Source organism: Miniopterus schreibersii (assembly GCF_964146895.1).
Source record: "Miniopterus schreibersii genome assembly, chromosome: 10".
Classification (NCBI taxonomy): Eukaryota; Metazoa; Chordata; class Mammalia; order Chiroptera; family Miniopteridae; genus Miniopterus; species Miniopterus schreibersii.
This window is the reverse complement of record NC_138110.1, coordinates 14,099,811-14,113,841: the sequence shown is the minus strand read 5'-3', so window position 1 is coordinate 14,113,841 and position 14,031 is coordinate 14,099,811. Positions and strand designations below refer to the sequence as shown.

Here is a 14,031-nt window from a genome sequence, read left to right as displayed (position 1 = left end):
AAGAGCAAGGTGAAGGCAGGGTTGGTCTCTTCTGAGGCCTCTACCCTTGGCTTGCAAATGGCGCCTTCTTGCTGTGTCTTCACATGGTCCTTCCTCTGTGTGCTCACATGTCTGTCCAAATTTCCTTTTCATATAAGGATACCAGTTGGATTGGATTAGGGTACACTCCAGTGGCCTCATTGTAACTTGGTCACCTCTCTAAAGGCCCTACCTCCAGATACAGCCATATTCTGAGGTACTGGGGGAGCCCCTGGTTAGGACTTCAACATACAACTTTTGGGGGGGACACATTAAATCCACAACGGTCTCTTTTCAGAGTCCCTTTGAACTAGATTTTGGAAACTCTGGGGCCCAAATCTACTCATTCTCTTCCCTTCCTGACTCTTAGGATCCCAAGGTCTTGTGGTTAACATGAGAGGAGGGTGGTTGCTTTGGAGGACAGGGGAGTGGTGTCTGCAGCAGTCCTCAGACTTAGGCAACAAGGGTCCTGTCCTGGGCTCCATACTTTAGGGACCCCTTCTCTGGCCTTCCTCTGGCTGTCCTCCCTATCAGATGAAATATCTGTAGGGCCAAGGAGATATGCCAGCCTGGAGCCTGCCCCTTCCCTTCCAGTTCACACTCTGAGTGTCTAGGACCCCAGAATTCCCTGGCCAGCTGGCCCCAGCCCCCTCTAAGGAGTGACTTCAGTGGAGGTGGAGTGAAGGGGTGGAGCTTAGGTTGTCCACAGTCCTGCCTGTAAGGTGCTTGGTGGTGTAGGCACAGTGGGGAGAGAAAGGGGTGGGCCAGGAGCTAGGGTTGGGGGCAGGATCCTGCGGAACCCCTTACGTACTCCTGTCCTAGACAGAAATGGAAGGGATGGGCCCAAGTGTCTGAAGGTCAAAGCTAACGATGCGTTCAGTGTAACCAACCTGATCCCCCCAACACACACACACACACACACACACACACACACACACACACACACACACACACACACACTTCCAGCATTGTTCTGACTTCTTGGCTATTTAGAGGTTTAAAAGTCGCTGCCACACTCCAAAGTGGTTATGGTGGTGGAGCTGGGCAGCGCCAGGAACATCATTTTGTGAGTATCCAGCCTGGATCGCCTGTGGGGTAACAGGCAGTGTCAACCTGTCACCCAGAGGAGTTATCCTCTCCAGGCTTGCCCACTTAGCAGCGAGGACCCGGGCTCCAGTGTCTCTCAGGCTCTGGAAACAAACTCTCAACACTTCAGGTATCATCCTCCAGCAAATTGCTGGCTGTGCAGGACGGGATTCCTGGGGCAATGCTGTAACTTGCTTTTCTTGGCTCTGGGGCCCGAGAGCAGCTCCTCTAGGATTCAGATGCAGAAAGAGCATTGGAAACCACGGGGGCTCGTTTTTCAGCTGCTGTTAAGCTCCTGCTTCTTGGGAAGGGCAGATTCAGATCTAACAATCAGTACACCCTATAAACAATGGAAGGTGAAGGGAATTTCATCTGGAAGTCCAGAGATTTGCTTTATCTTTTTATTCCTAATTCTGTTGTCTTCTACTTTCTGTTTCATGCAGGGCCTCAGTTAGGTAAAAAAGTAATTTTTTCAACAGTGTAGATAAACTACGAAGCTTTTACGTCTTGATTTTGGATTTCCCTGTGGCGTCCAACACGTGCTGTGCAGTTAAAGTGACAAAGGAAGGTTCTGGCTGCTGTGGCCTCACAGGATGTCTGCAGACGATCACCTCACAGACGGCTTTGCTTGTAGGCCCAGGGAGTTGGTGTCTCAGTTCACGCAGGGTCTTCAGGCTGCAGACCTGGTTCACGGCCCAGAGGCTCATGAATGAGTGGTTGATTAACAAATGCCAGCTGATTCCTTTAAAATTAGATATAGAACTTCCAAGAGGAACAGACATATCCCTGGTCAGTACACTTATTTTTCAGTGGAAGAGTTTATTTGGGAAATTCAAATACTATCAGGAAGTAGCTCGGGTCCCATTGATTCAGAGCTAGTGCTCGGGACATTCCAGGAATCCTTTGGTCAGACTCATTGGAACAGTGGGTGTTGGAGTGCAAAAGGTATTAGAATACATCTTGGCTAACCACCCTTCCTCATTATGCAGATAAGGAAATGAGGCCCAGAGAGGTGAAGTGTCTTGCCCAGGGTCACACAGCAAGCTGGCTCAGACCCAGTGCAAGTCTAGGCAATGTAGCGCCGTGAGATAAGGTAGCACAAAGGATAAGAAAATCACATTCTTCAGGCTCGTACACCCTGGGCTGAGTTCTGGCCCTGCCACTTAGCAGCAACAATAATAAAGACAACCAACATTTATTGAGCTCTTTCTACATGCCAGGTACCTTCTAAGTGCTTTATAGTCATTGCTACATCAGTTCTCACAATAACCCTATGAGGTAGGTATTATTATCTCCATTTTCTAAGGGGGAAACTGAGGCACAGAGCGATGCAGTAACTTGCCTACAGTATATAGTAAGGGGTGGATGAAGGCTCCCAAATTGCAGAACCTGTATTCTTAACCTTTATGAGCAAGTTCATGAAATTACCTGATGAGAATTGTCCTTGTCTGTAAAATAAGGTGACTGATCGCTCCTTGTAGGGTTGTGAGTGGATTAGAAATAATAGCCAAAATGTGTCTTATATCTAAAGGGCACTTAATGAAAAGCAGCATTTTTGTTACTTATAATTGATGTTGCTGTTTTACGAAACCACACTGTGTCCCCACTCCTTTGTGGAGGTTTTGGAAGTCCCCTGATCCTGTGGTTCTCAAAGTGTGCACTCGGCTTAGCAGCACGAACATGTGGGTCCTTATTAGAAGTGCACATTTTCAGGTTCCACCCCAGACCTACTGGATCAGGCCCTTGCAGGGAGGAGAGGTGGGGAGAATCCGTTCACCAGGCTCTGCAGCTAATTCTGAGGCTCAGTAAAGTCTGAGCCCACAGCCCTGGTCTTGCCACTGATATCTTTATAAACTCTTTCTTGTGGTGACTAATTAGCTGTGTCCCAAATTGGCGCTTCTTAGCTTCAGTTTCAGACAGTACCTTTCCCCATCTCATTGTGGGCTTCCATCATATCACCCCATCTCACAGCGTGTTTATCGCTCCTGTGGGGACCTGTTTGCAAATAGATTTGAGCTTGGCAGTGGCTCCTCCTTAGGACCTGTCATTCCCAGTGCTGTGTGCTATGAAGGATGCGGGAGCCTGGGCAGAGAAGGCAGGAGACCCATGGCCCACCTCCAGCTGGGCTCCGTGTTCTCATTTCTGCAAGTCTCAGCATCACTGTGCCCTGTTTTCCCCATCCATCTATAAATCACATATATGAAAAACCAGCTGCCCTTTTTGATGTTAAAATTTTGTTTTGAAATAACAGATATGAAAACTCTTGAAGAAGTATAGAATATTTATTGGCAAGTAAAGTCTCATTAATACAACCCCTTTTCCCCCTCTTGGTAGGTATTTTAAGATTCAGAAATGCTTCGTTTTTGGCTCCTGCCCTCTCTCTCTTTACAATGAATGCGCCCTCGTCGTCTGGTGGGGGTGTGGCCAGGTGTGCTGCTGGGAAGTTCCCCCTTGACGCCTTTGCTGCCGTGTGTCTGTGAGTATGGCATCTGCAGCACCTCGCTGGGATGTGCACGTCGGGGCTGTTTTACCAACTTCCATTCACCGGCTACGGAATTCTCCGTCATTGAGTGATGTCTGGCCCGTGCTCTGTGTGCGGAGGAATCACCATGTTTTAAACAAGAAAATCCAGGTGTTCTAGAGGAAGGCTGGCCACACCCACATGTGATTGGGCTTCAGGGCCACTGAGAGACGTGTCTTGTCCCCAAATGCTCCTGGTCCTATCATGTGACCACTGAGGATGAATTTCTCTTCTTTGAGGCCTGGCTGCTTTCACAAGCGCCTCAGCAATCTTGCCGGTACTTCCTGTTTGCATCCTGCGTTGTGCCTTAGGAAAAACGAATGGAATTGCCGGCCCATAGCTCCAATCATCTGATAAGAAGTTTCCTGAAAGCCCCATGCAAACTGCAAGCCCTGTAGGAGACGTCTGTGTCTGTTTTATCACTCGGTCACCAGCATCCAAAGCTACATTTTTAAAAAAAATGTTTTTATTGATTTTAGAGAGAGGGGAAGAGAGAGGGAGAGAGAAGCATCTATCGGCTGCCTCCTGCGCGCCCCCTACTGGGGATCGAGCCTGCAACCCCCGGCGTGTGCCCTGACTGGGAATTGAGCTGACAGCCTCTGGGTGCACTGGGCCGTGTTCAATCAACGGAGCCACATTGGCCAGGGCACCCTTTTAAAAACTGTACCAATTTGATAGATAAGTAAGTTGGTTTAGTTTACATTTTAAACATTTGGCAATGAGGTTTTCCCCCCAAGTTTATTTACCTGCTATTTATAGTCTCCCCTCCCTTTTCCATATGTGTGCTATTTGGGTGCTTATGGAGTTTTAAAGTTCATTATATATATAGTATATGAATCCTTAGTCATATCAGCCGCAAATATCTTCTGACTTTTTCGTTGCTGTTTATGATTTTAAAAAATAATTATAATAAGGACTTTAGTGAAATCCATTAATCTTTTACTTTGTAATTTCTTTCACTTGTTTATTCTTAGAAAGCTACTTTCAACACTTGAAAGTGTTAAAAAGTTACCTGTCTCCCACTGGGGGCTGGAGTGGCTTTGTGTTTGCTGGGCTGTTTTCCTTGCATCTCCCCGTGGTGTCGTGGTGTCGTGGGAAGTCCTGGCCACACACACGCATGTGTCTTCTCCCTACAGGTTCTTCACCCTGCTCGGCCTCGCCCTTCCTCTGGCTGGAACTGCCTACGTGGCAGCCAGGGGGTGGGGGTCAGACCACAAGGCGTCCCCCGCGCACGGGACACATTCGGCCACGTACGGGAGCCTGCCTTTGACAGAGACGGAGAGCAGCGAACCGGGAAACAGAACCCAGCGGCCGGGGGCCCGGGCCCATGTCTCACTGTCAGGAGCCGCGAGCAGAGGAAAAAGTAGGCATTTTAATAAACTGAGACCACTCGTGAGGGGGACTTAGAAAAAAACAAAACTGGAAAAGAGTTCCCGCAGTGCCCCCCCTCGCGGATGCCCCGCAGCCCCTGAAGCCGGCGGAGGCTGGGCTCCGCTCGCGGCCCCGTCCGCTCACCATCAGCGAGGCCACTGAAAATGCTGCTTTATTTCTTGGGGCCAGTTATCCAGTGTTTTTGTGCCGCTCAAAGACTAGGTCAGCGCAGAGCCTGGGTTCTCGGTAGTAATCCTCTAGGGAACAACTCCATGGTCACAGCGTCTATTTGCAGTGTCACAGGGCACAGATGACTCAGCCTTCCTGGCGTGGCCAAGGGAAGCGACGCTCATGCGCAGGAAGCCAGGGCAGTGGGTGCCTCGCAGCTGATTAAAACACTGCGGAGTGTATCTGAGCCAGAAGTGGGTAACCCCGACACTGTGTAATGAGGGCTCTGCAGCGAGTCGCACTGGGTTGTGTTTTAGTTAAAAAATCAAGAGTGTTACCTGCATTTTCACCTTCCCATATGGCAGAGCAAGGAGAACACACACACACCCTGAAACAAGAGGAGCCTTGTCATGCAAGTACCCTTAGAACACATGATATAATTTTTGGCACAGCTGCTGTAGGTCCACTCGATTGTCCTTCCTTTACTCCAGCTGGGGAGATAAAAATAAAGAAATTTCAATGACTGGACCAGAAGAACGCGAATATGTGACTGTCTTCAGGGAAGTACAGTCGATGCTGAAGGCATAGTCGTGATTTTATCAGGTTCTGTTTGGATCTTTAGGCAAAAACCCCAACAATAAGAAAAACAACAAAAAACATGTGGGTAGTCCCCAAATCTGAAGCTGGATATCCGCCTTGGGGCTCCCCGTGAGCCCATCATGATGGGAAGTGTTCGTTGCTAGGCTTCTTTACAGAGTCAGTCCCTGCTGTCCTGTATTTTCTACCCGTGGGCCCTAGTTTGGCCCTCTGGGGCCTCAGAAAATAAATCTACTTGCTTTCTTGTTTTGATGACAGCCCCATCAGATTTGGGGGACAGTTATTTATGATGGCCTCCCCCAAGGCTCAGAACCCCTCAATTATTTCTTATATGACCAGCTCCCCGGCTGCCGAGTAGAAAGTTCCAGGGTGGGTATAGTAAAAGGAGCTCAAGCTTAGCAGTCCCCATTCAAACCTGCCTCGATTTCTAACTCTGTCCTTGGTCAGGTTGTTTGACCTCTAGGAAACTCAGTTTCCACATGTGTAAAATGGGGGCACAGAATGGGATTTGTTGAAGGAATTAAATGAGATCATATACTTGCCTCCTCCTAATTTGTTGTTCTTTCCCTCAACCTCCTCAGTTAAGCCAAGGGGATGGGGTGCGGGACAAGACCTCCTGTTACACTGACCTTGCTGAGGTCCACTGGGTTCCAGGGACCTGCTGTGTGCTTCTAACTGTCACATCGAGGGGGAGCCTACAGTTAACAAAAGCCACCACTGCTGATCTTCAGTAGGAGGCTATCCCAAGAGCCCTGCTTTTTAAGGCCAGTTCACAGGATTTAAGGCAGACACACCTGGGATGGAGTCAGGAATTGGCCACTGAAATTTTAGCTTCGCCCAAAATGACACTCTCTATGATCAGAAAGGTTATATTAGCTTTTTTAACAGCTTCATTTAACTGTGGCCTCACAAGAGGGGGTTCCCATGTTCTGTTTCTGTAGCAATTTTTTTTTTTTAATTTCATACCATCAGGGTAAAATATCACATCCCTGAATGTTTGAAAATAAAAATTGCAATGGAGAGACCCGAGGGTCAGCATTTTCTTCCCTCCGCTTTTACACTCACCAGTGAGTCAAATCAACATAAGACCCTGAGTCTTCTGGAGGTTTGGAGCCAGACTGGGGATTTCAGATTCCTGGTTCTTTATCCCCCGAATAATCCCCGCATTTGCTCAGCGTGGTTTCCTGTTACACGAGCTTGTCCTTTACCATTTCGATGAGGAAATATGAGCGAATGTTTGAGGATGTTTTTGTGAAGTGAAGAGCTGTGGGTCTCAGGCCCTGGCGGTCAGGGCTCTTGCTCTGTGTTCATGGCTCCCAGTGGGCTCCCGGTATAATGAGAGACTCACAGCCAGCGGTTCTCAAATGTTGGTGAGAGTCAGAAACTCCTGGAGGGCTTCTTACCCCCAAAGATTCGGATTCAGTAGGTCTGGGGTCAGACCCGAGACTGTGCATTTCTAACTAGGTCCCAGGTGGTGGTCCAGGGACCCCCACTTTGAGAACCACTGACCACATGCATTGTCTCGTCTGCTCCCCCCTGTGCCCCTGTGCTTTATAATACTTTCCACTTACGAGTGAAATGGCGCTCAGAGAGGCTGTCTTCTCTAGTGAGCAGTTATTTTCAGAAGATTTTATAAGCTGCTGCTAGTTAAGTTGACCCACAAGTAGACTTTAGATGTAGTATGTATGTAGTATTTGCTTGCCAAGTTAGGCGTTGGGCCAGATGTTTGACAACTGTTCTCGAACCCTCAAAAGAACCCTGCCAAAAATGTGCTTAATTTAAAAGTGAGGAAACAGGCTCAGGGAGGCTAAGAAACTTGGTGGAACTCGGCAGAGCCCAGGTCCTGCAGTCCGTGGCTCCTCGGGGAGCTGGGGGCATCCAGGGGACGCTGATCTAGGGCTGCTCATTGTGCTGGGGCTCTGCCAGTTCCTGGTGAGTGAAAAGCCCTCTAAGTGAGAGGCTGAGCTGCGTGCCTCCAGCAGGCACACTTGAAAGCGACTCCAGTGGAAACACACATAGTTATGGCTGCAACCTCAAACTGTTAGGCAATTACATTCTTCCATTTATGAAACTGATTTGGATTTCCAGAGCTTGGTTTTAAGCCAGCTGTCGCTTGTGAATAAGTTTGAATTCTGCAAGGACCTCTGGTGCCCACGATGTTTAAGGCACCAAGCTACGTCCAGGAGAAAATATGGGTCTCTTGGAGGCAGCTTGAGCTTTGGAGGCTCCTTTTCCACAATTGTAGCCACTTAATTGGCTCTCAGAATGAGTTAAATTAAATTTTAAAAATAAAGAGAATAAATTAAGTAGAAGGGATTAACTATTCTTAAAACAACAGGGTTTAAATAGTGAAGATATAGCTATGATATTATCTCATTTGTTCTTCACAATAAACCTGTGATTAAAGATCTACTTTGATTCCCATTTTGCGGATGTGGAAACTTAGGCACAGAGAAGTTAATTCACTTGCCAGAGGTCACAAAGTTAATAAGTGATAACCAGACTCAGAGCCAGGAAAGTCTAACTATAAGGTCTACACCCTTATCTCTGGGCCACCTGCCCCTCTGCTTTCCTAGCACCTTGACAGGTAGGGATGTTATTTGCAAGTGGTTCATTTTTGGGAGAGGACCAGGGATGCCATTTCTAGAAAAATGCTGGCCCCATGTGGTTTCTTAATGATGTCTAAGTTTCCCTCCCCCAACCCTTCCTAACACAGGACTGTGGTCAGGCACTGGCATCCCGGGGCCTGAACCTGGGCAGTGCATTCTGTGCAAGGCAGTGTAGGTGCCAACCTCAAGTCATGCCAGGCAGAGTCAAGGTTCACTGGGGAGGGAGACCAAGTCTAAAGGTCTCCATCGTCCCCACATGTAGATCAGTAGGGGCGATGGAGAACTGAGGTGGGCAGTCCACGGTCACAGCAAGGGAGCGTCCGGGTGACAGCCAAGATCATTGGTGTGTGTTTGGCTCTTGCATGTGGGGCAGCATGTGGGTTGGTCTGGCTTTCGGGGCGGCAGTGACACCTTTGCTCTCGCCAGGATTTCTAGGAGCCATGGACTGTGCTCTGAAATGCTTTTCTTGGCAGAAGAATGTGCCGGCCATCTGGTCTACCAAGGCGCCGGGGAGCACGTGCTCTGCGCTGAATGGCATCCGGGTCTTGAGTCTCCTGTGGATCATGTCGGGGCACACCGGCCAGATGACCGCCTGGCTGTCTCTGGGTGCGGAGAACCGAGGAGCCTTTATGAGCAGTCAAGGAAGAGCATCTCTCGTGTGAGGGGATCACGTTGGGCCGTAGGATGGGAAGCTGCAGCTTTGTTTCTGTTTTAGAGACGTGGCCGTGACTTCCCATAAATGAGTTTTCCAGGCCAGTGTCTGCTTTGCCTCCTCCGAGGTGTAAATCAGGCACCTGGCTGCCAGGTGAATAGTGATACCTGAGTATTGTATTTTCATTGTCCAAACAGCTGGGTTCCCTCGCATCATGATTAACAAAGCCAGAAACTAACATTATTTTTTTCTCCTGGAAAAACAGGCAAGCATAAATAAATATTGTACATTAGTAAAATCAATGTTTCTTGACCTTTCCCAGTTGCTACACTCCTGAAGCACTCCCATCAAGCACTCCCAGGGGTGCTCTCTCCCCAGGGGCCAAATACGTGCATCAGAATTGGGGGGACATCCCAGGGTAGGGTGAAGAACCTCCCTGGAGATCTGCACTGGTCCATGAACAGGTGATGCTGCTATAGCCCCAAGAGAACTGAGGCCACTGTGAGAGCACAGAGGAGCTCGGAGCCTTAGTTACAATTAGGTATCCTAGTCATCCCCTTTTCTTTTTGGTCCAAGCTCGCTTTGTGTTTTTTTTTTTTTTAAATATGTTTTTATTGATTTTAGAGAGGGGAAGGGAGAGGAATAGAGAGACAGAAACAGCGATGAGAGAGAAACATGATTGATTACCTCCTGCACATCTCTTACTGGGAATCAAGCCCACAACCCGGGCATGTGCCCTGACTGGGGATGGAACCGGTGACCTCTTGGTTCCTGGTTTGACACAACCACTGAGCCACCCCGGCGGGGCCCAAGTGCCCCTCTTAAGTGAATTACAGGCATACATAAAACTCTCCCAATACAGCTGAAGGTTGAAGGTGTTCCTCTTGCTTTTTCTGAAAAGATAAATCACATGATTTTCTTCCATTAAACAAACAGACACTGCTTTCTATGTTTGTTACAGATAATGTGCTTGAATGGAGAGCCAGAGTGCTTAAAAACCCGCTGTACCTTTATTCTCGGAGTGGCCCATTCTATCTTGGGGTTGACACATTTTTCCTGATCAGGTAATGCGGTGTGTGTTTTCCGCTGTTGGGCTTGCTGCTGTTCGCTTGGGGAGGTGTGTGTGCATTGCCATTCTCACTTAGGTGAGAAAAACCGAATGGCTCACATTTACTCACCTGGCCTTTGCTTCTGTCTATCTCGGGACAGTACCACTGTCACAAGCTCCTCCCTTTGTATTTTCAGTATTAAATGAGTTAGGATGGCTCTCAAAAGTGGGCCTTTTACAAAAGGTGATTGTATTTCTCAAAATCATTTATTTCAATGGTTCTCAAATTCTAGTTCGTGGACCAACGCAAATCCAAGATAAAGTTTCCAGTTCTCACTACAGTAAAATGTGAAACAAGAAAAGAAAATGATGTTATGTTTCATAAAGCTATGCTTATTTAAACTGACTACTGAGAGGTAACATTTCTTCATTGTTTGGTAAATGCCAGGTACCGTGTGACGTGCTTTGCAGCAGTGCCTCATTTAATCCTCATGATGTCCCAGTGTAGGGACCATTGTTAAAATCCCCATTTTGCTTAGTTGAGCTGAAATTCACATAACATAAAATGGACCACTTACAGTGCACAGTTCAGTGGCATTTAGCACATTCACAGTATTGTACAACCACCAAACATTTTCATCACCCCCAAAGGAAATCTCACGCCCATTAAGAAGCTACTGTCCAGCTCCCCTCCCCAGAGTTTCTGGAAATCTGCTTTCTGTATCTGTGGATTTACCTGTTCCAGCTATTTCATATGAACAGATTGTATAATACGTGGCCTTTTGTGCCCGGCTTCGGCCATTTAGCATGATGTTTTTGAAGTTCATCCAGCAAGCATCAGTACTTTATTCTTTTTATGGCTGAGTAATATTCCATTGTATGGATAGACCACAAAATCTCCACTTAGAAGAGAAGGAAGTTGAGACTGAGGGGGATAGTCCTAGTGGACCCATGATTTAAACCCAGGCAGTCTGACTCTGAGTTCATGTCTCGGCTCTCATGCTGGCCTGCCTCTACCTCTTCTGAGGTCAGTATCCCTTCCTTCACAGGGAGATGGTGTTGGTAGATAGCAGCTCTTTTAATCAGATGCTAAGCATTCATCAGTCCAACCATGATCTATTGAATATCTATTTTCCAGGCATTGTTCTAGGTCCTGAGATACATCAGTGGATATAACAAAGGAGCACCTCCTATAGTGCTTCCATTAGTGTGTGTGTACATGCATGGGAGACCAACAACAGGCATGTAAATAAATACGAAACAATCTGATAGTAATAAATATCAGGAAAGAAATAGCTAAGAAGGAGATAGAATGGGTATCTGTTTCAATGAGGTTGGAGAAGGCTTGTCTGATGAGGGGCGATTTGATCTGAGACCTGAATGGCAAGAAGCAGCCAGCCATGGGATCACCGAGGACAAGCGAGTCTCAGGCAGAGGGAGCAACTAGTGCAAAGGGCTAAGGCAAGAGAGGGTGAGCCTTGTTAAAGGGCGCGGGAGGCCACTGGTCACCCGGAGCCACCAGTGGGGAACTGAGACAACAGGAAGAAGGCTGAGGATAGTGCAGGGGTGTGTGTGTGTGTGTGGAGGGTGGGGGTGGGCAGAAATGAAGGCAGGAGAGAGGGATGGGACCTGGCCACAGAGGACCTTGTAGCACTGCTGAGGAGTTTGGGCTGGAGTCTTGGTGAAATGGGAAGACGCTGGATTGCTTTAATTTGGAAAGTGATATCTGACATTTAAAAATGATCACTCTGCCTCCTGTGTTAATAATAGATCTAAGAAGGGCAGAAAGGAAACAAGGAGATCAATCAGGTGACCTTTGTTGAATTTCAGATGAGAAATGATAAGGCTTGGACTGGGCAATGGTGGCTGGGATCCAGAGGTCATGTTTAAGATATGTTTAAGAGCGTGGCCGCATGGCTCAGTGGTAGAGGGTCAACCCACGAACCAGGAGGTCATGGTTTAATTCCCGGTCAGGGCACATGCCCAGGTTTTGGGCTCAATCCCTAGTAGGGGGCCTGCAGGAGGCAGCCAATCAATGACTCTCCCAGCATTGATGTTTCTCTCTCTTCCGCTCCCTTCCTCTCTCTGAAATCAATAAAAACATTTTTTTTTTAATGTTAAAAAGAAAGATATATTTAAAAAGTGGAATTGTTAGAACTTGTTGATGGTTTGGATATGAAATGTGAAAAGAACAGGGAGTTGAGGACAACTTCTAGGCTCTGGCTTTGGTCCCTGAGCAGACGGTGCTGTTAGTAATTCACATGGAAAATTGGTCAGGGGAGAAGCAGGGTTGGGGGAGGTAGGTCAAGCTTTCTGTTTTGGACAAGTTAAGATTAAGGGATCTTTTAGACATCCACGAAGAGACGTTAAGTAAGCAGTTGGCTCTGTATGTCTGGGGCTCAGTGGAAGCGTCAAGGCTGGAGACTGGAATTTCGGAGTAAGTGGGATATGGGCGGTTTTTAAAGCCACAGGACTGAATCAGATCATGCTGGGAGGGGCATGTGTGACAGATCGGGGCTGAATCCTAGGACAGTGTCCCAACCTTTGGGAGCTGGAAATAAGGGGAGTAGCCTGAAAAGGAGCCTGATGAACAAAAGTAAGGGATTGCTAACAACCATTCATTTTCTGCAGCACTTCCCTGACGTCCTGGTGGCTGGCTCCCTTTTCTCTGTCAGGTTTTTACTCAGATGTCACCTACACAGAAAGGCCTTTCTTGTCCCCTATTTAAAATGGATCCACCCAGCACTCTCCACTTCATTCTCCCTGATTTGTTTTTTCTCTTTAACTATTATAGCTACCTCTTTCTCTCTCTCATGCCTCTTTTCTCTCTTCCTTGCTTGTCTGTCTCCACTGGAATATAAGGCAGGATATTTTCTGTTTTGTGTGCTGCTGTCTTCAGAGCCGAAAGCAGCACCAGGCGCATAGTATTGCTCAGTAAACAGTTGTTGAAATGATTTCTTAATTGTTTCATCTCGGGGCAATGCAGGAAAAAGCAGGGTACAGAATAAGCTGAAACCTGTCCACTAGGCGGTGGCCAAGGTGACCACAGAGATTAACCCAGACAGGCAGGGTCAGAGTCCACCATGGGCAGCAAACCCAGCAGAGATACGGAACCGCTGGGCACCAGAGTTTCCAACGGGGCACAGCTGAGTCTGACCAGGAGGTGAAGCCCCACTGTAGAGACCGCGGGCGGCCCCTGAGGGTAGGGAAGTCCACCCACAGCCCAGCCAAGACCAGAACTCTGCTTCCTGCAAAGGAGGCTAATAAAAACCAGGCCAAAAACCCCCACAAAAAACCCACACCATATGCTGAGTGCACTGACGGGCAGAGCTCCAAGCCTTGGAGGGCAGCTGGCACAGACAGATCGGGATGGCTGGAACCAAAGCCAAAACTCAAGCTGCAGAACCGCCACTAGGAGGGAAGAAAGAAGGGCATGAGAGGCCACTGGTCATCCTGGGCCATCAGTGGGAAACGGATACAACAGAGAAGCCATCGGGTCAGCCCTGAGATATGCAAAACCCGGACCAGGTTACTGAAATTCCAAATGTCCAAGAAAACGACAAAGCTATGCCTCCCTCACACCTGGCTCAGCCTGAGGCCCAGAGAGGCTGTGCCTGTCATCAGTGGTTCTGAGAGTCTGGTCCAAACAGTGGGACCAGCACCATCTGGAAGCTTGTTAGAAATGCAGATTCTTAGGCTCCACCTGAACCCCCTGAATCAGACACCTGGGCTGGCACTAGCCCTCCAGCTGCTGCGGCCGCGAAGGTCTGAGGGCCACTGAGTGAGCCGCAGGGAGAGATGCGGACGGTGGGCAGGGAGGCCACGTAGATCCCAGCACTGTCTAGCAGACAAGGAAATGCTTCTTTTTCTTTATCTCTATTTCTTTTTATTTTTCATTGCCAATCTCAGTAACTATTTTTTTCCTTCCACTTTTCATTTTATTACTTTATAAAGTGCATAT

The 14,031-nt window shown here is 48.0% G+C and overlaps 1 protein-coding gene across 1 annotated transcript in view; it reads left to right on the top strand.

The window, feature by feature from the left end:
- Positions 1-14,031, top strand: part of LOC308562840 (O-acyltransferase like protein-like) — a gene marked incomplete at its 5' end in the record, with an annotated part of 51,333 nt that overhangs the window by 18,088 nt on the left and 19,214 nt on the right. The window contains 4 exons of the mRNA XM_081149268.1: positions 3,439-3,580; positions 4,762-4,988; positions 8,797-8,976; positions 9,984-10,086. Coding sequence (XP_081005394.1) covers positions 3,439-3,580; positions 4,762-4,988; positions 8,797-8,976; positions 9,984-10,086 — 652 coding nt within the window. The remainder of the gene's footprint in view (positions 1-3,438; positions 3,581-4,761; positions 4,989-8,796; positions 8,977-9,983; positions 10,087-14,031) is intronic.